General features: G+C 48.5%; 1 protein-coding gene across 5 annotated transcripts in view; it reads left to right on the top strand.

The window, feature by feature from the left end:
* Positions 1-20,194, top strand: part of GCLC (glutamate-cysteine ligase catalytic subunit) — a 197,145-nt gene that overhangs the window by 67,270 nt on the left and 109,681 nt on the right. For 4 of the 5 annotated variants that reach the window (XM_063916711.1, XM_063916709.1, XM_063916712.1 and 1 more), the window contains one exon: positions 12,436-12,548. The exons of the other annotated variant lie outside the window; for it this stretch is intronic. In XM_063916711.1, the coding sequence (XP_063772781.1) occupies positions 12,436-12,548 (113 nt within the window). The remainder of the gene's footprint in view (positions 1-12,435; positions 12,549-20,194) is intronic. 5 annotated transcript variants of the gene reach the window in all.

Genomic DNA, 20,194 nt, shown 5'->3' with positions numbered 1-20,194 from the left:
TCTCCTCCTTCCCTCCCCTCCTCCCTCACTGCCACTGACTTTGCCTCCTTCATCTCCAAAATTGAGGATATCCAGAATTACATCTCCTCCCCTCCATCTATCCCACCCTGTCCTGTTTCCGTCCCACCTCAGACAAGGAAGTCCACTCCCTCATCTTATCTCTCTTAACCCCCCCCCCCCCCTCAACCTGCCCCTTGGACCCCCTCCCCTCCTGTCTTCTCCGCTCCCACCCCCCTCTGCCTGCTCCCACCTTGCTCACCTCTTTAACCTATCGCTCTCTACTGGCATCTTTCCTTCACCCTTCAAACATGCTCTGGTGTCCCCTATTCTCAAGAAAACCAACCTCGACCCTTCATCACTCACTAGCTACCGCCCCATCTCTCTTCTCCCTTTCGCCTCCAACCTACTTGAACGACTGGTCTACAGCCGTCGCACAAGCTACCTCTCTGACCACTCCATCCTTGATCCACTACAATCTGGCTTTCGCCCACTCCACTCCACCAAGACTGCCCTGGTGAAAGTCACCAATGACCTGCTTTCGGCCAAATCCTAGGGCCACTTCTCTCTGCTCATCCTTCTGGACCTCTCTGCTGCCTTTGACACCGTGAATCACCCTCTCCTCCTCCGCACACTCCAAATGTTGGCCTCTCTAGCACCGTCCTTGACTGGTTTACCTCATACCTCACTAACTGCTCCTTCTCTGTGTCTGCCTCCGGAACCACCTCACACCTTCCATCCTTCCTGTTGGTGTCCCTCAGGGTTCTGTCCTAGGCCCCCTTCTGTTCTCCCTGTACACCTCTTCCCTGAGTGCGCTCATTAACTCCTTTGGCCTTCAATACCACCTCTATGCGGATGACACACAACTCTACCTTTCCTCTACCGAAATGTCCCCCTCTGTCCTCTCTCAGGTCTCCGCTGCCTCTCTGCCATCTCCTCCTGGATGTCTGAGCGCTCTCTGAAGCTCAACATGGACAAAACTGAACTCATTATCTTTCCCCCAGCCAGAGCAACACCCCCTACAAATATCTCTATCACTGTTGACAACACTATCATCTCCTCCATTCCCCAACTCCGCTGCCTGGACGTCACTCATGATTCCTCCCTCACCTTTGCATCCAAGCTCTGGTGCAATCTTGTCTGTTCCAGCTACGCAACATCGCTCGCATCAGGCCATCTCTCTCCCAGAGTTTAACTAAACTTATCATCCACTCACTGGTCATCTCACGACTCGACTACTGCAATGTTCTCCCTCCAATCTGTCCTCAACTCCGCAGCTAGGCTCATCTTCCTCTCCTGCCACTCCCCTTCGACAAAATCTAAACTGGCTCCCATTCCCCTACATAATACTCTTCGAACTCACCCTCGCATACAAGGCCATCTCTAATTCCACTGCTCCCTACATCTCCAACCTCCTCTCCCTTCATACTCCCTCCCGCCCACTACGGTCTGCTGATGAACGTCGCCTCTCCACTGCCTTGGTCACTGCTTCCCATGCACGAGTTCAGGATTTTGCCCGTGCTGCAGCCCTTCAGTGGAACACGCTCCCCCGCTCCATTAGACTCTCCCCGACCTTACAAAGCTTCAAACGGCCACTGAAAACCCACCTATTTATCAAAACGTACCCCTCCAATGCATAACCTAGTCCTTAGGCTGCTCCTTCATCCCCTGTCCCATGCCTTGAACATCTCTGCTTTGCTTGCATACTGCCATCAGGCTTCCTCCTGCTTGCTTGAACCTCATGTCGTCTGTCTCCCCTCCCCACTAGATTGTTAGCTCTTCAGAGCAGGGCCCTCTTTCCTCTTGTTGTCTAAGCCCTCTTCTTGACAGATTTCACTCAGCGACCATCTTTACCTGCTTTTTCTCTATCGTCCTAGTGGATGCTGGGGTTCCTGAAAGGACCATGGGGAATAGCGGCTCCGCAGGAGACAGGGCACAAAAAGTAAAGCTTTTCCGATCAGGTGGTGTGCACTGGCTCCTCCCCCTATGACCCTCCTCCAGACTCCAGTTAGATTTTTGTGCCCGGCCGAGAAGGGTGCAATCTAGGTGGCTCTCCTAAAGAGCTGCTTAGAGAAAGTTTAGCTAGGTTTTTTATGATTACAGTGATTCCTGCTGGCAACAGGATCACTGCAGCGAGGGACTGAGGGGAGAAGGAGTCAACTCACCTGCGTGCAGGATGGATTGGCTTCTTGGCTACTGGACATCAAGCTCCAGAGGGACGATCACAGGTACAGCCTGGATGGTCACCGGAGCCGCGCCGCCGGCCCCCTTGCAGATGCTGAAGACAGAAGAGGTCCAGAATCTGCGGCTGAAGACTCCTGCAGTCTTCTAAAGGTAGCGCACAGCACTGCAGCTGTGCGCCATTTTCCTCTCAGCACACTTCACACGGCAGTCACTGAGGGTGCAGGGCGCTGGGAGGGGGGCGCCCTGGGAGGCAAAATAGTACCTATAAAGGCTAAAAATACCTCACATATAGCCCTAGAGGCTATATGGAGATATTTAACCCCTGCCTGATTTCTCAAAATAGCGGGAGACGAGCCCGCCGGAAAAGGGGCGGGGCCTATCTCCTCAGCACACGGCGCCATTTCCTCTCACAGCTCCGCTGGTCAGGACGGCTCCCAGGTCTCTCCCCTGCACTGCACTACAGAAACAGGGTAAAACAGAGAGGGGGGGCAAATTTATGGCGATATTTTTATATAACAAAGCAGCTATAGGGGAGCACTTATTATAAGGCTATCCCTGATATATATATATAGCGCTTTTGGTGTGTGCTGGCAAACTCTCCCTCTGTCTCCCCAAAGGGCTAGTGGGTCCTGTCTTCATTAGGAGCATTCCCTGTGTGTCTGCTGTGTGTCGGTACGTGTGTGTCGACATGTATGAGGACGATATTGGTGTGGAGGCGGAGCAATTGCCAAATATGGGGATGTCACCTCCTAGGGGGTCGACACCAGAATGGATGCCTTTATTTATGGAACTACGGGATAGTGTCAACACGCTAAAGCAGTCGTTTGACGACATGAGACGGCCGGACAATCAATTAGTGCCTGTCCAGGCGACTCAAACACCGTCAGGGGCTGTGAAACGCCCTTTGCCTCAGTCGGTCGACACAGACCCAGACACAGGCGATGACTCCAGTGGTGACGGTGACGAATCAACCGTATTTTCCAGTAGGGCCACACGTTATATGATTTTGGCAATGAAGGAGGCGTTACATTTAGCTGATACTACAGGTACCACTAAACAGGGTATTATGTGGGGTATGAAAAAACTACCTATAGTTTTTCCTGAATCAGAAGAACTAAATGACGTGTGTAATGAAGCGTGGGTTGCCCCTGATAAAAAGCTGATAATTTCAAAGAAATTATTGGCATTATACCCTTTCCCGCCAGAGGTTAGGGAGCGCTGGGAAACACCTCCTAGGGTGGACAAGGCGCTAACACGCTTATCTAAACAAGTGGCGTTACCCTCTCCTGAGACGGCCGCACTTAAAGATCCATCAGATAGGAGGATGGAAAATATCCAAAAAAGTATATACACACATGCAGGTGTTATACTACGACCAGCTGTAGCAACTGCCTGGATGGGCAGTGCGGGGGTAGTTTGGTCAGAATCCCTGATTGAAAATATTGATACCCTGGACAGGGACAATATTTTACTGTCGTTAGAACAAATAAAGGATGCATTTCTTTATATGCGTGATGCACAGAGGGATATATGCACACTGGCATCACGGGTAAGTGCTATGTCCATTTCGGCCAGAAGAGCTTTATGGACGCGACAGTGGACAGGCGATGCGGATTCAAAACGGCATATGGAAGTTTTGCCGTATAAGGGGGAGGAGTTATTTGGAGTCGGTCTATCAGATTTGGTGGCCACGGCTACAGCCGGGAAATCCACCTTTCTACCTCAAGTCACTCCCCAACAGAAAAAGGCACCGACTTTTCAACCGCAGCCCTTTCGTTCCTTTAAAAATAAGAGAGCAAAGGGCTATTCATATTTGCCACGAGGCAAAGGTCGAGGGAAGAGACAGCAACACGCAGCTCCTTCCCAGGATCAGAAGCCCTCCCCGGCTTCTACAAAAGCCTCAGCATGACGCTGGGGCTTCTCAAGCGGACTCGGGGACGGTGGGCGGTCGTCTCAAAAATTACAGCGCGCAGTGGGCTCATTCGCAAGTAGATCCCTGGATCCTGCAGATAATATCTCAGGGATACAGGTTGGAATTAGAGACAGATCCACCTCGCCGTTTCCTGAGGTCTGCTTTACCAACGTCCCCCTCCGAAAGGGAGACGGTGTTGGAAGCCATTCACAAGCTGTACTCTCAGCAGGTGATAGTCAAGGTACCTCTTCTGCAACAAGGGAAGGGGTATTATTCCACTCTTTTTGTGGTACCGAAGCCGGATGGCTCGGTAAGGCCTATTCTAAATCTGAAGTCCTTGAACCTGTACATAAAGAAGTTCAAGTTCAAAATGGAGTCACTCAGAGCAGTGATAGCGAACCTGGAAGAGGGGGACTTTATGGTATCCTTGGACATCAAGGATGCGTATCTCCACGTTCCAATTTACCCCTCACACCAGGGGTACCTCAGGTTCGTTGTACAAAACTGTCACTATCAGTTTCAGACGCTGCCGTTCGGATTGTCCACGGCACCTCGGATCTTTACAAAGGTAATGGCCGAGATGATGATTCTTCTTCGAAGAAAAGGCGTATTAATTATCCCATACTTGGACGATCTCCTAATAAGGGCGAGGTCCAGAGAACAGCTAGAGATGGGATTAGCACTGTCTCAAGAAGTGCTAAAACAGCACGGGTGGATTCTGAATATTCCAAAATCCCAGTTAATGCCGACAACTCGTCTGCTGTTCCTAGGGATGATTCTGGACACGGTTCAGAAAAAGGTTTTTCTCCCGGAGGAAAAAGCCAAGGAGTTATCCGAGCTTGTCAGGAACCTCCTAAAACCAGAAAAGGGTCTGTACATCAATGCACAAGAGTCCTGGGAAAAATGGTGGCTTCTTACGAAGCGATTCCATTCGGCAGATTCCACGCAAGAATTTTCCAAAGGGATCTGTTGGACAAATGGTCAGGGTCGCATCTTCAGATGCACCTACGGATAACCCTGTCTCCAAGGACAAGGGTGTCTCTTCTGTGGTGGTTGCAGAGTGCTCATCTATTGGAGGGCCGCAGATTCGGAATACAGGATTGGATCCTGGTGACCACGGACGCCAGCCTGAGAGGCTGGGGAGCAGTCACACAAGGAAGAAACTTCCAGGGAGTATGGACGAGCCTGGAAACGTCTCTTCACATAAACATTCTGGAACTAAGAGCAATATACAATGCTCTAAACCAGGCAGAACCTCTGCTTCAGGGAAAACCGGTATTGATCCAGTCGGACAACATCACGGCAGTCGCCCATGTGAACAGACAGGGCGGCACAAGAAGCAGGAGGGCAATGGCAGAAGCTGCAAGGATTCTTCGCTGGGCAGAGAATCATGTGATAGCACTGTCAGCAGTGTTCATCCCGGGAGTGGACAACTGGGAAGCAGACTTCCTCAGCAGACACGATCTTCACCCGGGAGAGTGGGGACTTCATCCAGAAGTCTTCCACATGCTGGTAACCCGTTGGGAAAGACCAATGGTGGACATGATGGCGTCTCGCCTCAACAAAAAACTGGACAGGTATTGCGCCAGGTCAAGAGATCCGCAGGCAATAGCTGTGGACGCGCTGGTAACGCCTTGGGTGTACCAGTCGGTGTATGTGTTTCCTCCTCTGCCTCTCATACCAAAAGTATTGAGAATTATACGGCAAAGAGGCGTAAGAACGATACTAGTGGTTCCGGATTGGCCAAGGAGGACTTGGTACCCGGAACTTCAAGAGATGATCACGGAAGATCCGTGGCCTCTACCTCTAAGGAGGGACTTGCTTCAGCAGGGTCCCTGTCTGTTTCAAGACTTACCGCGGCTGCGTTTGACGGCATGGCGGTTGAACGCCGGATCCTAAAGGAAAGAGGCATGCCGGAAGAAGTCATTCCTACTTTGATTAAAGCAAGGAAGGAAGTAACCGTGCAACATTATCACCGAATTTGGCGAAAATATGTTGCGTGGTGCGAAGATCGGAGTGCTCCGACGGAGGAATTTCAACTGGGTCGATTCCTACATTTCCTGCAATCAGGATTGTCAATGGGTCTCAAATTGGGATCTATTAAGGTTCAAATTTCGGCCCTGTCAATTTTCTTTCAAAAAGAATTGGCTTCAGTCCCTGAAGTCCAGACCTTTGTTAAGGGAGTGCTGCATATTCAGCCTCCTGTGGTGCCTCCAGTGGCACCGTGGGATCTAAATGTGGTTTTGGACTTCCTAAAATCTCATTGGTTTGAACCACTAAAAAAGGTGGATTTGAAATATCTCACATGGAAAGTGACCATGCTTCTAGCCCTGGCTTCTGCCAGGAGAGTGTCAGAATTGGCAGCTTTATCTTACAAAAGCCCATATCTGATTTTCCATTCGGACAGGGCAGAACTGCGGACTCGTCCGCATTTTCTCCCTAAGGTGGTGTCAGCATTTCATCTGAACCAGCCTATTGTAGTGCCTGCGGCTACAAGTGACTTGGAGGACTCCAAGTTACTGGACGTTGTCAGAGCATTAAAAATATATATTGCAAGGACAGCTGGAGTCAGAAAATCTGACTCGTTGTTTATATTGTATGCACCCAACAAGATGGGTGCTCCTGCGTCTAAGCAGACGATTGCTCGTTGGATCTGTAGCACAATCCAACTTGCACATTCTGTGGCAGGCTTGCCACAGCCTAAATCTGTAAAGGCCCACTCCACAAGGAAGGTGGGCTCCTCTTGGGCGGCTGCCCGAGGGGTCTCGGCATTACAACTTTGCCGAGCAGCTACGTGGTCAGGGGAGAACACGTTTGTAAAATTTTACAAATTTGATACTCTGGCTAAGGAGGACCTGGAGTTCTCTCATTCGGTGCTGCAGAGTCATCCGCACTCTCCCGCCCGTTTGGGAGCTTTGGTATAATCCCCATGGTCCTTTCAGGAACCCCAGCATCCACTAGGACGATAGAGAAAATAAGATTTTACTTACCGATAAATCTATTTCTCGGAGTCCGTAGTGGATGCTGGGCGCCCATCCCAAGTGCGGATTATCTGCATAAGTTGTACATAGTTATTGTTAACTAATTCGGGTTATTGTTAAAGGAAGCCATCTTTCAGAGGCTCCGCTGTTATCATACTGTTAACTGGGTTTAGATCACAAGTTGTACGGTGTGATTGGTGTGGCTGGTATGAGTCTTACCCGGGATTCAAAATCCTCCCTTATTGTGTACGCTCGTCCGGGCACAGTACCTAACTGGAGTCTGGAGGAGGGTCATAGGGGGAGGAGCCAGTGCACACCACCTGATCGGAAAAGCTTTACTTTTTGTGCCCTGTCTCCTGCGGAGCCGCTATTCCCCATGGTCCTTTCAGGAACCCCAGCATCCACTACGGACTCCGAGAAATAGATTTATCGGTAAGTAAAATCTTATTTTCTCCTACTGGTAAAGGCTCCTCTCTATCTATGGCCGCCAGCCCAAAGCAGTACAATGATTACTCTCTCGCCACTTACATCTAAGCTGTGTTGTGTTTTGAGAATTGTGGTGCTCTGTTACCTGCACTCCATTTTTGTTATTTACTGTTATGCTAAGTTTTGTCTCCATATACTGTCCTTTGTACGGCGCTGCGAAACACTTGTGGCGCCCTATAAATAAAATTAATAATAAGACGGCAATACTACCTGTGCAAAGTGATCACACTTTCCCGCTGCGTCCATATTATAATATAATTTTTTTTTTTTTTAATATATATTACGATTACCCCTTTCACATCTCCAATGCCGAATCCCACCCGGGAATTGGGAAGGACCCGTTTCCAATTCCCGGGTGGGATCCGACATTGGAGATGTGAAAGGGGTAATAATAGTAATATATAAAAATATATTACTATTACCCCTTTCACATCTCCAATCCCGGATCCCACCCGGGAATTGGAAACTGGTCCTTCCCGGGTGGGATCCGGCATTGGAGACTCTCCTACCCCTTTTGGCTGGCTGTCCAACCCGGCAATATGCCGGGTCGGTTGCCATGGCGGAGGGGGAAGGGAGCCGGCGCTGGGAGATGAGGTCCTCTTCGCACCGCCTCTCCCTATCTAGTAAACTGGTCTCGGGTCGCATCAACCGGGAATCCGTTTACACAGGCACTGAGCCAGTATTCAACCCGGGAATAACACTTCTTATAATCCGGGTTGAATTACTGGGTCAGGCGACCTGGGAATTTGGACCTGGCGCTTTCACACTGCACACTGAGCCGTGTCGACTCGGCAATAGGCAGGGTCGATATTGGGTTATTTGTGCGATGTAAAAGGGGTATAACATAGGGATTTCAGGTACCAGCGGGCCCATAATGCCCCGCATGCTGGTTCTCAAGTACCAGCATGCGGGGGACACTTGCTGGGACCTGTAGTTTAACCCATAAATGACTAGATTTATTACTTTTTACACTAATACTATCAACTCTGCACCCACCGCCCAAGGATGCTGTGGATAACCCTTGGGTGCCTGGAGGGGGATAACCCTTGATTGGAGGTTCCCCATTCTCCTTGGCTGACTAGTTTGGAAGGGGGGTGGATGGGTGTAATGTTACGGCCGCAGGGACCAATTGAAATTTGTCCTCCCATGCTGTGGCATTACTTCCCTGGTTAGTGAAACAGTCGGTGCTGGTTTCAAAAATATGGGGACTATTTGGATCCAGGACTGGCCCAAGAGACTGGTGATGGCTGTTAAAATACAGGGTAACTTCACTTGTGTGGCTTCCCCCCCGCCCCCCCCTTGTACTTTTTTATGGCTGTGGCTGGCTCTGAACTGCTTGTGAGATCTCCTGCATTGCAGTGCAGCGGGCCAGGGGAGAGGTACAGTGCTGTTCCTTCCTGCTTTGCCTCCATAATATGGTGAAGCAAGAAGTGCTATAGCGGCAGGATCCATGCCGCTTTAATACATCTGCCCCATGGTTCCAAACTGGGTGAGACCTGGAATTGACCAATTTCCACTGCGGTTCCAACTGATTATTCCTGGGTCACAGCCTTTTAAACTGCAAATGGCTACAATAGTGATGAGAGTCTTAGCAGCAGCATTAATTGCAGTAGATACACTGGCTCCGCCCTGTTATGTTACTAGCCCCACCCCTGGATTAGTGTCAGCGCTGCAGGAAGCTGCATCCCTGTGGATCTCCCCATGTTGTAAACGTGAGCCAGGTCTGATGATCCGGCTTACTCGTTTACACTGCCCCTTAACCCGTGACTTCACGGGTCGCTAGAACTGGATTAAACCTTTTCCACTGTGCTGTGGCATGGCTCAGTGGAAAAGAGGAATCGCGTATCATAACACTGGTATGTATTGCTCAGGTCACTGTAAGACCTGTTTTAAGGGAAGGAAATGTGCCTCATAATGACTTACAGTATATGTTTTATTTGTCCTTTAATAAACAAACAACAATCATGGATCATTGCTTTCCAGTCCCCCTATTGATACAGTAGCTAGTTTTATAACAAACATTATGCTGCCTGCAGGGTCTCCTATATACAAATAGCTTTTCAATGTCTACCCGTGTGAAATGTTTGGTATTCACATCAGTGCTTCTCAAACTCTATCCTCAAACAATTACCCTAAACCTTACAATACTTTAACACGAATAACCTTACCAAATCCCTAACCCCTTACTCTAATAACCCACCCTAAAAGGGCAGATTAGATGGGCCAACAACCCAGGGTTTAAAAGGATATACTTATTGGAGCGCACATAATGGACCTCTTTTAAAGAGAGGGAAAAAAGGGGGGTGGCAATGCCAGTGCTCTTTCTGGCACAGGGCACTAAATGTCTAGTTACGTCTGTATGTAGCTGTCGGCTATGTTTTTAAGATAGAATGGAATGATTATACATGTTTGCATAAGAGTTAAATTTTATGGATGACAGTCCAGAATGGCAGTGATATCAAGGAGAGCCAACTATACAAAATGTAATGGACTCTGGCTGCACAAGGCTTGTGGTTCCGTGACAGGCTTTCCCAGTCTTTGTCCTCAAGGCACACTAACAGTCCAGGTTTAGTGATTATATCCATGCTTTAAGCACAGGCGACGTAAATAGTACCTCCGTTATTTTGATATAACCATCTGTGCTAAAGCCTGGATATCACTAAAACCTGCACTGTTTGTGTGCCTTGAGGACCAAGGGTGGGAATGCCTGTGCTGTAGTAAGTGAGCCAAATCCAGACTTTTCTTTGTTTTTGTTTTTTGTAAATTAAAGTATAAATTATACTGGAATTATGACCATATGTTGAAGACCTACAGATTACTGCAAATGCCTCTTGCGTGTCTACCACAATACAGTATTTCTGCAATGAAAATCACTGAACAGTATGTTGCACTCTTGTGGTCAAATGTTATGGGCTGCAATCTCTATCTTCTTCTTTTTCCTTTTTTTTTTTTTTTTTTAAACGCAGGTTTCCCCCTCCCAGCTATTGTACTTTGCCAAGTCTCAGCACTTGCTGCGAGTTGTAGGCTGTTGCAAACGGCTCTTATAGGCCCTACACACTTTCTGATACCACTGAAAGATATAAACGAGATATCGTTCATATCTGTCAGTGTGTAGGCACCAACAATGAATGACCAGTGGCCCCACGCTCGTTCATCGTTGGTGCAGTCTGTTAAACACGCTTGGCTAAGTTATCATCCTTTATTATGATCTAGCAAGGTGCGATGTTCCTTACTTGTATAACACAAAGCTGTACGTAGAATTCAAGAACATTGAAGATATTTCTCACAGTGCACAGTCCAAATTGTTTGCATAGTATGTCAAGCCTAGTGGAATGTTATTTTTAGAGTTAATCTGGGATTCAGACCATGGCCAATGTTCATTGTAATAGGCAGTAGAGCTTGGAAGCTACATGATACGCTTTATTTATAAAACGTTAGTTATTCAAGGTACAGGTCTTTTTTAGACTGGGATTAATTTGAAACTTTTTTTTTTTTTTTTTTCCTTAAATCGGAGTTTATTATGACAGCACATACTGTAGAATTTTGAAATACACACAGTAATACAAACCTATTGGGCCCCCACGGTAACTAAAGACAGTGGCTGCCCCACAGAAAATAAAATAAAACTTGCTGGCCTACCTGCCATTAGGTAAGAATTGTTGCTGTTTCTCATCAGAAGGAACTTCTGCAGCCTCAAATGCAGGAGCCTATCATTCCCTATGAGAAGGGAGCAGCACTGAGCAGGTGGGTTAGTGGGGGCGATGTGACGGCCAGGAATGGGGCTGGTGGGGTTCCTGGAACCTGAAATTATAAGTTAATTAATTGCAGCGCCTGCACATAAGGATGGCAACTCGGATAGCACACAACAGGCACAGCGGTTGAAAATTGCTGTACTCGATCATACCTACTCTAAAGCATTGTTGACATTTTAAAATGGTACAGTGATGGTAAAAGGAAGTCTGTTTATTAGTTCTGTAATTTGGAAGGTTTTAAAGCCATTACTTAATAGTCTTTGTTTTAACACACAGGTTAGTTTATGCATTGTTACCCTGGTACAAAGCTTAAAACTGCAAAGTGGCCATCACAAAATTGGAAATACTTGGTCATTGATAGTAGGGGTGTAGTAGAATTTATTACACTAAGGTTGGGTAAACTTGTTGATTAGTAGCAGATCAGCGGGTGTGTACACCCGGCATGTCTGTGAATGACGACATTCGGACATATTGCATCGGCCCTGCACTGCCAATGCTGATAAATATTTCATGTCTGGCTGTGTGTACGGGTGACCCACCAAACGCCCATACACTGGCTGTAGTGAATAGCATCACAACTAGGCGGACAAATTCAAATGCCCCTCGAGATGTAATGTCTGTACAGACCTATGAACTGGACGATTGGAAGTGTGTATGCTTATATAATCGGACGCTATGTCGGCAGAGTCGTGGGCATAGTGTGTACCCAGCCTAAGCCAATACAATAGATTTTCCATTATGTAGACTGCTATGTATCTACCTCAATGAGACACTTCAGTATTAAAACTATTCTCATGCAGCTTTAAGTGGGATTAAAACCATACATCCATCACAAATGTAGTGATCAATGATGAGTACTCAAGCAATCTTATGTTGGTGGTAGAAAGTTGCTGTCGCAGTTTGAGCTGATCACTGTGTATTAAATTGCTCATGTTGTGGCAGTTTCAAAGGTCTTGAAATGTGTTTTCCCTTGGAATGTGTTGATTAATGACTGGTGCAGCAAGACTTTCTGCCCCATGAATTTGATAGTGGCGCGTGTGATCTTGCTAGGTTTCCTTGAAGTTTAAAGGCTAATTTTTTATTTTTTTATTTTTTATTTTTAATTCTGTCTCCCTTTAATTAGGTGGAGTACATATTGATTGCCTTCGATCATGAAAATCAAAAAGTGCGTTTAGTGCTTAAAGGAGAAGAAATGCTTGATACGCTTCAAGACAGAGGTGAAAAAATAAACCCTAAGTATGTTTCTTTCAATTATACTTTCATTTGGTTCTTCTCCCGTGTGTTTGTGTGTGTGTGTGTGTTCTCTATTTTAAAACCCATTCTTGTTCACTGTATTGGTATACACGGCCATCTGCACCTGCTTGCTCCACTGGTTCACTGTCATTTACATGGCTGCTGCTGACTGTCTGTAATTCCAGTTAATTAGATAAGGAACATCAGACTACAGTGTAGTCTGCAGGATTCGGAATGCACAACATATTTTTTTTTTATTTTTTTTATTGTATTTATTTTTCTCTGACGTCCTAGTGGATGCTGGGAACTCCGTAAGGACCATGGGGAATAGACGGGCTCCGAAGGAGACTGGGCACTCTAAAAGAAAGATTAGGTACTATCTGGTGTGCACTGGCTCCTCCCTCTATGCCCCTCCTCCAGACCTCAGTTAGAATCTGTGCCCGGCCAGAGCTGGGTGCTCCTAGTGGGCTCTCCTGAGCTTGCTAGAAAGAGTATTTTGTTAGGTTTTTTATTTTCAGTGAGATCTGCTGGCAACAGACTCACTGCTACGAGGGACTGAGGGGAGAGAAGCAAACCTACCTGCTTGCAGCTAGTTTGTGCTTCTAAGGCTACTGGACACCATTAGCTCCAGAGGGTTCGAACACAGGGCCCATCCTCGATCGTCCGTTCCCGGAGCCGTGCCGCCGTCCCCCTTGCAGAGCCAGAAGACAGAAGAAGCGATGAAATCGGCGGCTGAAGACTCCGGTCTTCATTAAGGTAGCGCACAGCACTGCAGCTGTGCGCCATTGCTCCCACAGCACACCACACACTCCGGTCACTGTTGGGTGCAGGGCGCTGGGGGGGGGGTGCCCTGGGCAGCAATTAGATTACCTTTTGGCACAAACTGCACATAATACAGTTTATAAAACTGTATATGTGCAAAAAACCCCGACATTAATATTATACAAAACGCGGGAGAAGCCCGCAGCTGAGGGGGCGGGGCCTTCTTCCTCAGCACACCAGCGCCATTTTCTCTTCACAGCTCCGCTGGAAGAATGCTCCCCAGGCTCTCCCCTGCAGTATCCATACATCAAGGGTACAAAAGAGAGGGGGGGCACATAAATTTAGGTGCAGTTGTGTTAATAAGCAGCTATTGGGAAAAATCACTCAGTATAGTGTAAATCCCTGTTATATAGCGCTGTGGTGTGTACTGGCATACTCTCTCTCTGTCTCCCCAAAGGACTTGTGTGAGGTCCTGTCCTCAGTCAGAGCATTCCCTGTGTGTGTGCGGTGTGTCGGTACGGCTGTGTCGACATGTTTGAGGAGAGTTACGTGGAGGCGGAGCAGGAGCAGATAAATGTGGTGTCGCCCCCGACGGGGCCGACACCGGAGTGGATGGATATGTGGAAGGTATTAACCGACAGTGTCAATTCCTTACATAAAAGGTTTGATGACGCAGCAGCCTTGGGACAGCCGGCATATCAGCCCGCGCCTGCCCAGGCGTCTCAGAGACCATCAGGGGCTCATAAACGCCCGCTAGCTCAGATGACAGACACAGATGTCGACACGGAGTCTGACTCCAGTGTAGATGAGGATGAGACAAATGTACAGTCCACAAGGGCCATCCGATGCATGATTACTGCAATGAAAAATGTATTGCACATTTCTGACATTAACCCGGTTACCACCAAAAAGGGTATTATGTTTGGGGAGAAAAAGCTGCCAGTGACTTTTCCCCATCTGATGAGTTAAATGAATTGTGTGAAGAAGCGTGGTGTTCCCCTGATAAGAAACTAGTGATTTCTAAGAGGTTACTGATGGCGTACCCTTTCCCGGCAACGGACAGGTTACGTTGGGAAACATCCCCTAGGGTGGACAAGGCGCTCACACGCTTATGAAAAAAGGTGGCACTGCCGTCTCAGGATACGGCCACCCTAAAGGAGCCTGCAGATAGAAAGCAGGAGGCTATCCTGAAGTCTGTATATACACACTCAGGTACTATACTGAGACCTGCAATTGCTTCAGCATGGATGTGTAGTGCTGCAGCAGCACGGTCTGATACCCTGTCAGACAACATTGATTCCCTCGACAGGGATACTAATTTGCTAACCATAGAGCATATAAAGGACGTCGTCTTATATATGAGGGATGCACAGAGGGACTTTTGCCGGCTGGCATCTAGAATAAATGCAATGTCCATTTCTGCCTGGAGAGTATTATGGACTCGGCAGTGGACAGGTGATGCTTATTCTAAAAGGCATATGGAGGTTTTGCCTTATAAGGGTGAGGAATTGTTTGGGAACGGTCTCTCGGACCTCGTATCCACAGCAACAGCTGGGAAGTCGACTTTTTTACCTCAGGTTCCCTCACAGCCCAAGAAAGCACCGTATTATCAAGTACAGTCCTTTCGGCCTCAGAAAGGCAAGCGGGTCAGAGGCGCATCCTTTCTGCCCAGAAGCAGGGGTAGAGGAAAGAAGCTGCATCAGGCAGCCAGTTCCCAGGAACAAAAATCCTCCCCTGCTTCCACTAAGTCCACCGCATGACGCTGGGGCTTCACAGGTGGAGCCAGGTGCGGTGGGGGCGCGTCTCCGGAAATTCAGCAACCAGTGGGTTCGCTCACAGGTGGATCTCTAGGTTGTGCAAGTTGTATCTCAGGGATACAAGCTGGAGTTCGAGGCGACTCCCCCTCGCCGTTACCTCAAATCAGCCTTGCCAGCTGCTCCCAGGGAAAGGGAGATAGTACTGGCGGCTATTCACAAGCTGTACCTCCAGCAGGTGATGATCAAGGTTCCCCTCCTTCAACAGGGACGGGGTTACTATTCCACAATGTTTGTGGTACCGAAACCAGACGGTTCGGTGAGACCCATTCTAAATTTGAAATCCTTGAACACTTATATAAGGAAGTTCAAGTTCAAAATGGAATTGCTCAGGGCGGTTATTGCAAGCCTGGAAGAGGGATTTTATGGTGTCGCTGGACATCAAGGATGCTTACCTGCATGTCCCCATTTACCCACCTCACCAGGAGTACCTCAGGTTTGTGGTACAGGACTGTCATTACCAATTCCAGACGTTGCCGTTTGGTCTGTCCACGGCACCGAGCGTATTTACCAAGGTAATGGCCGAAATGATGATACGCCTTCGGAAGAAGGGAGTTATAATTATCCCGTACTTGGACGATCTCCTTATAAAGGCGAGGTCCAAGGAGCAGTTGTTAGTCAGTGTAGCACTATCTTGGGAAGTGTTACAACAGCACGGCTGGATTCTGAAAATCCCAAAGTCGCAGCTGATTCCTGCGACGCGTCTGCTGTTCTTGAGCATGATTCTGGACACAGAACAGAAGAAGATGTTTCTCCCGAGGGAGAAGGCCCAGGAATTGTCATCTCTGGTCAGGGACCTCCTGAAACCAAAACAGGCGTCGGTGCATCATTGCACGCGAGTCCTGGGAAGGATGGTGGCTTCTTACGAAGCAATTCCCTTCGGCAGATTCCATGCAAGGATCTTTCAGTGGGATCTGTTAGACAAATGGTCCGGATCGCATCTTCAGATGCATCGGTTGATCACCCTGTCCCCGAGGGCCATGGTGTCTCTGCTGTGGTGGCTGCAGAGTGCTCATCTTCTCGAGGGCCGCAGATTCGGCATACAGGACTGGGTCCTGGTGACCACGGATGCAAGCCTCCGAGGATGGGGGGCAGTCACTCAGGGAAGGAACTTCCAAGGACAGTGGTCAAGTCAGGAGACTTCACTACACATAAATATACTGGAACTAAGGGCCATTTACAACGCCCTGAGTCAAGCAGAGCCCCTGCTTCAAAACCAACCGGTGCTGATTCTTCGATGGGCGGAGAATCACGTCCTAGCACTGTCAGCAGTGTTCATTCCGGGAAGCAGACTTCCTCAGCATAAAAAGATATTGCGCCAGGTCAAGGGACCCTCGGGCGATAGCTGTGGACGTGTGTGGGTGTACCAGTCGGTTTATGTGTTCCCTCCTCTTCCTCTCATACCCAAGGTACTGAGGATAATAAGAAAGAGAGGAGTAAGAACCATACTCATCGTTCCGGATTGGCCAAGAAGAACTTGGTAACCAGAACTACAAGAAATGATCTCAGAGGACCCATGGCCTCTGCCTCTCCGACAGGACCTGCTACAGCAAAGGCCCTGTCTGTTCCAAGACTTACCGCGGCTGCGTTTGACGGCATGGCGGTTGAACGCCGGATCCTAACGGAAAAGGCCATTCCAGATGAAGTGATTCCTACGCTGATAAAAGCTAGGAAGGATGTGACAGCAAAGCATTATCACCGCATATGGCGGAAATATGTTGCTTGGTGTGAGGCCAGGAAGGCCCCAACAGAGGAATTCCATCTGGGTCGATTTCTGCACTTCCTACAGTCAGGGGTGACTATGGGCCTCAAATTGGGGTCCATAAAGGTCCAGATTTCGTCCCTATCTATTTTCTTTCAAAAAGAACTGGCTTCACTGCCTGAAGTTCAGACGTTTGTTAACGGAGTGCTGCATATCAAGCCCCCTTTTGTGCCTCCAGTGGCACCTTGGGATCTTAACGTTGTGTTGGATTTCCTAAAATCACACTGGTTTGAACCACTTAATACCGTGGAGCTAAAGTATCTCGCGTGGAAGGTGGTCATGCTGTTGGCCTTAGCTTCAGCTAGGCGTGTGTCAGAATTGGCGGCTTTGTCATGTAAAAGCCCATTTCTCTATCGTCCTAGTGGATGCTGGGGTTCCTGAAAGGACCATGGGGAATAGCGGCTCCGCAGGAGACAGGGCACAAAAAGTAAAGCTTTATGATCAGGTGGTGTGTACTGGCTCCTCCCCCTATGACCCTCCTCCAAGCCTCAGTTAGGTTTTTGTGCCCGTCCGAGAAGGGTGCAATCTAGGTGGCTCTCCTAAAGAGCTGCTTAGAAAAGTTTAGCTTAGGTTTTTTATTTTACAGTGAGTCCTGCTGGCAACAGGATCACTGCAACGAGGGACTTAGGGGAGAAGAAGTGAACTCACCTGCGTGCAGGATGGATTGGCTTCTTTGGCTACTGGACATTAGCTCCAGAGGGACGATCACAGGTACAGCCTGGATGGTCACCGGAGCCTCGCCGCCGGCCCCCTTGCAGATGCTGAAAAGAGAAGAAGGTCCAGAATCGGCGGCAGAAGACTCCTCAGTCTTCTTAAGGTAGCGCACAGCACTGCAGCTGTGCGCCATTGCTCTCAGCACACTTCACACGGCAGTCACTGAGGGTGCAGGGCGCTGGGGGGGGGCGCCCTGGGAAGCAATGTAAACCTATTTTTTGGCATAAAATACCTCACATATAGCCTCCGGGGGCTATATGGAGATATTTAACCCCTGCCAGAATCCGTTAAAGAGCGGGAGACGAGCCCGCCGAAAAAGGGGCGGGGCCTATCTCCTCAGCACACAGCGCCATTTTCCTCACACAGCTCCGCTGGTCAGGAAGGCTCCCAGGCTCTCCCCTGCACTGCACTGCACTACAGAAACAGGGTAAAACAAGAGAGGGGGGGCAAAATTGTGGCAAAATTATATATATTAAAGCAGCTATATAGGGAGCACTTATTATAAGGCTATCCCTGTCATATATAGCGCTTTTGGTGTGTGCTGGCAAACTCTCCCTCTGTCTCCCCAAAGGGCTAGTGGGGTCCTGTCTTCTTTAAGAGCATTCCCTGTGTGTCTGCTGTGTCGGTACGTGTGTGTCGACATGTATGAGGACGATATTGGTGTGGAGGCGGAGCAATTGCCAAATATGGGGATGTCACCCCCTAGGGAGTCGACACCAGAATGGATGGCTTTATTTATGGAATTACGGGATAGTGTCAACACGCTAAAGCAGTCGTTTGACGACATGAGACGGCCGGACAATCAATCAGCACCTGTCCAGGCGCCTCAAACACCGTCAGGGGCTGTAAAACGCCTGTTACCTCAGTCGGTCGACACGGACCCAGACACAGGCACTGATTCCAGTGGCGACGGTGACGAATCAACCGTATTTTCCAGTAGGGCCACACGTTATATGATTTTGGCAATGAAGGAGGCGTTACATATTGCTGATACTACAGGTACCACAAAACAGGGTATTATGTGGGGTGTGAAAAAACTACCTATAGTTTTTCCTGAATCAGATGAATTAAATGAGGTGTGTGATGAAGCGTGGGTTGCCCCCGATAAAAAAACTGCTAATTTCAAAGAAGTTATTGGCTTTATACCCTTTCCCGCCAGAGGTTAGGGCGCGCTGGGAAACACCTCCTAGGGTGGACAAGGCGCTCACACGCTTATCAAAACAAGTGGCGTTACCCTCTCCTGAGACGGCCGCACTTAAAGATCCAGCAGATAGGAGGATGGAAAATATCCAAAAAAGTATATACACACATACAGGTGTTATACTACGACCAGCTATAGCGACAGCCTGGATGTGCAGTGCTGGGGTAGCTTGGTCAGAGTCCCTGATTGAAAATATTGATACCCTGGATAGGGACAATGTTTTACTGTCTTTAGAGCAAATAAAGGATGCGTTTCTTTATATGCGTGATGCACAGAGGGATATTTGCACACTGGCATCACGGGTAAGTGCTATGTCCATTTCGGCCAGAAGAAGTTTATGGACGCGACAGTGGTCAGGTGATGCGGACTCAAAACGGCATATGGAAGTTTTGCCGTATAAAGGGGAGGAGTTATTTGGTGTTGGTCTATCGGATTTGGTGGCCACGGCTACAGCCGGGAAATCCACCTTTTTACCTCAAGTCACTCCCCAACAGAAAAAGACACCGACTTTTCAGCCGCAGCCCTTTCGTTCCTTTAAAAACAAGAGAGCAAAGGGATATTCATATCTGCCACGAGGCAGAGGAAAGGGGAAGAGACTGCAACAGGCAGCTCCTTCCCAGGAACAGAAGCCCTCCCCCGCTTCTACAAAAGCCTCAGCATGACGCTGGGGCTTCTCAAGCGGACTCGGGGGCGGTGGGGGGTCGTCTCAAGAATTTCAGCGTGCAGTGGGCTCACTCGCAGGTGGATCCCTGGATCCTGCAGATAATATCTCAGGGTTACAGGTTGGAACTAGAGACGTCTCCACCTCGCCGTTTCCTGAAGTCTGCTTTACCAACGTCCCCCTCCGACAGGGTGACGGTCTTGGAAGCCATTCACAAGCTGTACTCTCAGCAGGTGATAGTCAAGGTACCCCTTTTACAACAAGGAAAGGGGTATTATTCCACTCTATTTGTGGTACCGAAGCCGGATGGCTCGGTAAGACCTATTCTAAATCTGAAATCCTTGAACCTGTACATAAAAAAGTTCAAGTTCAAGATGGAGTCACTCAGAGCGGTGATAGCGAACCTGGAAGAAGGGGACTTTATGGTATCCTTGGACATCAAGGATGCGTATCTCCACGTTCCAATTTACCCCTCACACCAGGGGTACCTCAGGTTCGTCGTACAGAACTGTCACTATCAGTTTCAGACGCTGCCGTTTGGATTGTCCACGGCACCTCGGGTCTTTACCAAGGTAATGGCCGAGATGATGATTCTTCTTCGAAGAAAAGGCGTATTAATTATCCCATACTTGGACGATCTCCTAATAAGGGCAAGGTCCAGAGAACAGCTAGAGATGGGACTAGCACTGTCTCAAGAAGTGCTAAAGCAGCACGGGTGGATTCTGAATATTCCAA

The sequence above is a fragment of the Pseudophryne corroboree genome, chromosome 4, assembly GCF_028390025.1.
Source record: "Pseudophryne corroboree isolate aPseCor3 chromosome 4, aPseCor3.hap2, whole genome shotgun sequence".
Lineage (NCBI taxonomy): Eukaryota > Metazoa > Chordata > Amphibia > Anura > Myobatrachidae > Pseudophryne > Pseudophryne corroboree.
The sequence above is the reverse complement of the archived record's forward strand: the minus strand, read 5'-3'. Positions and strand labels throughout refer to the sequence as shown.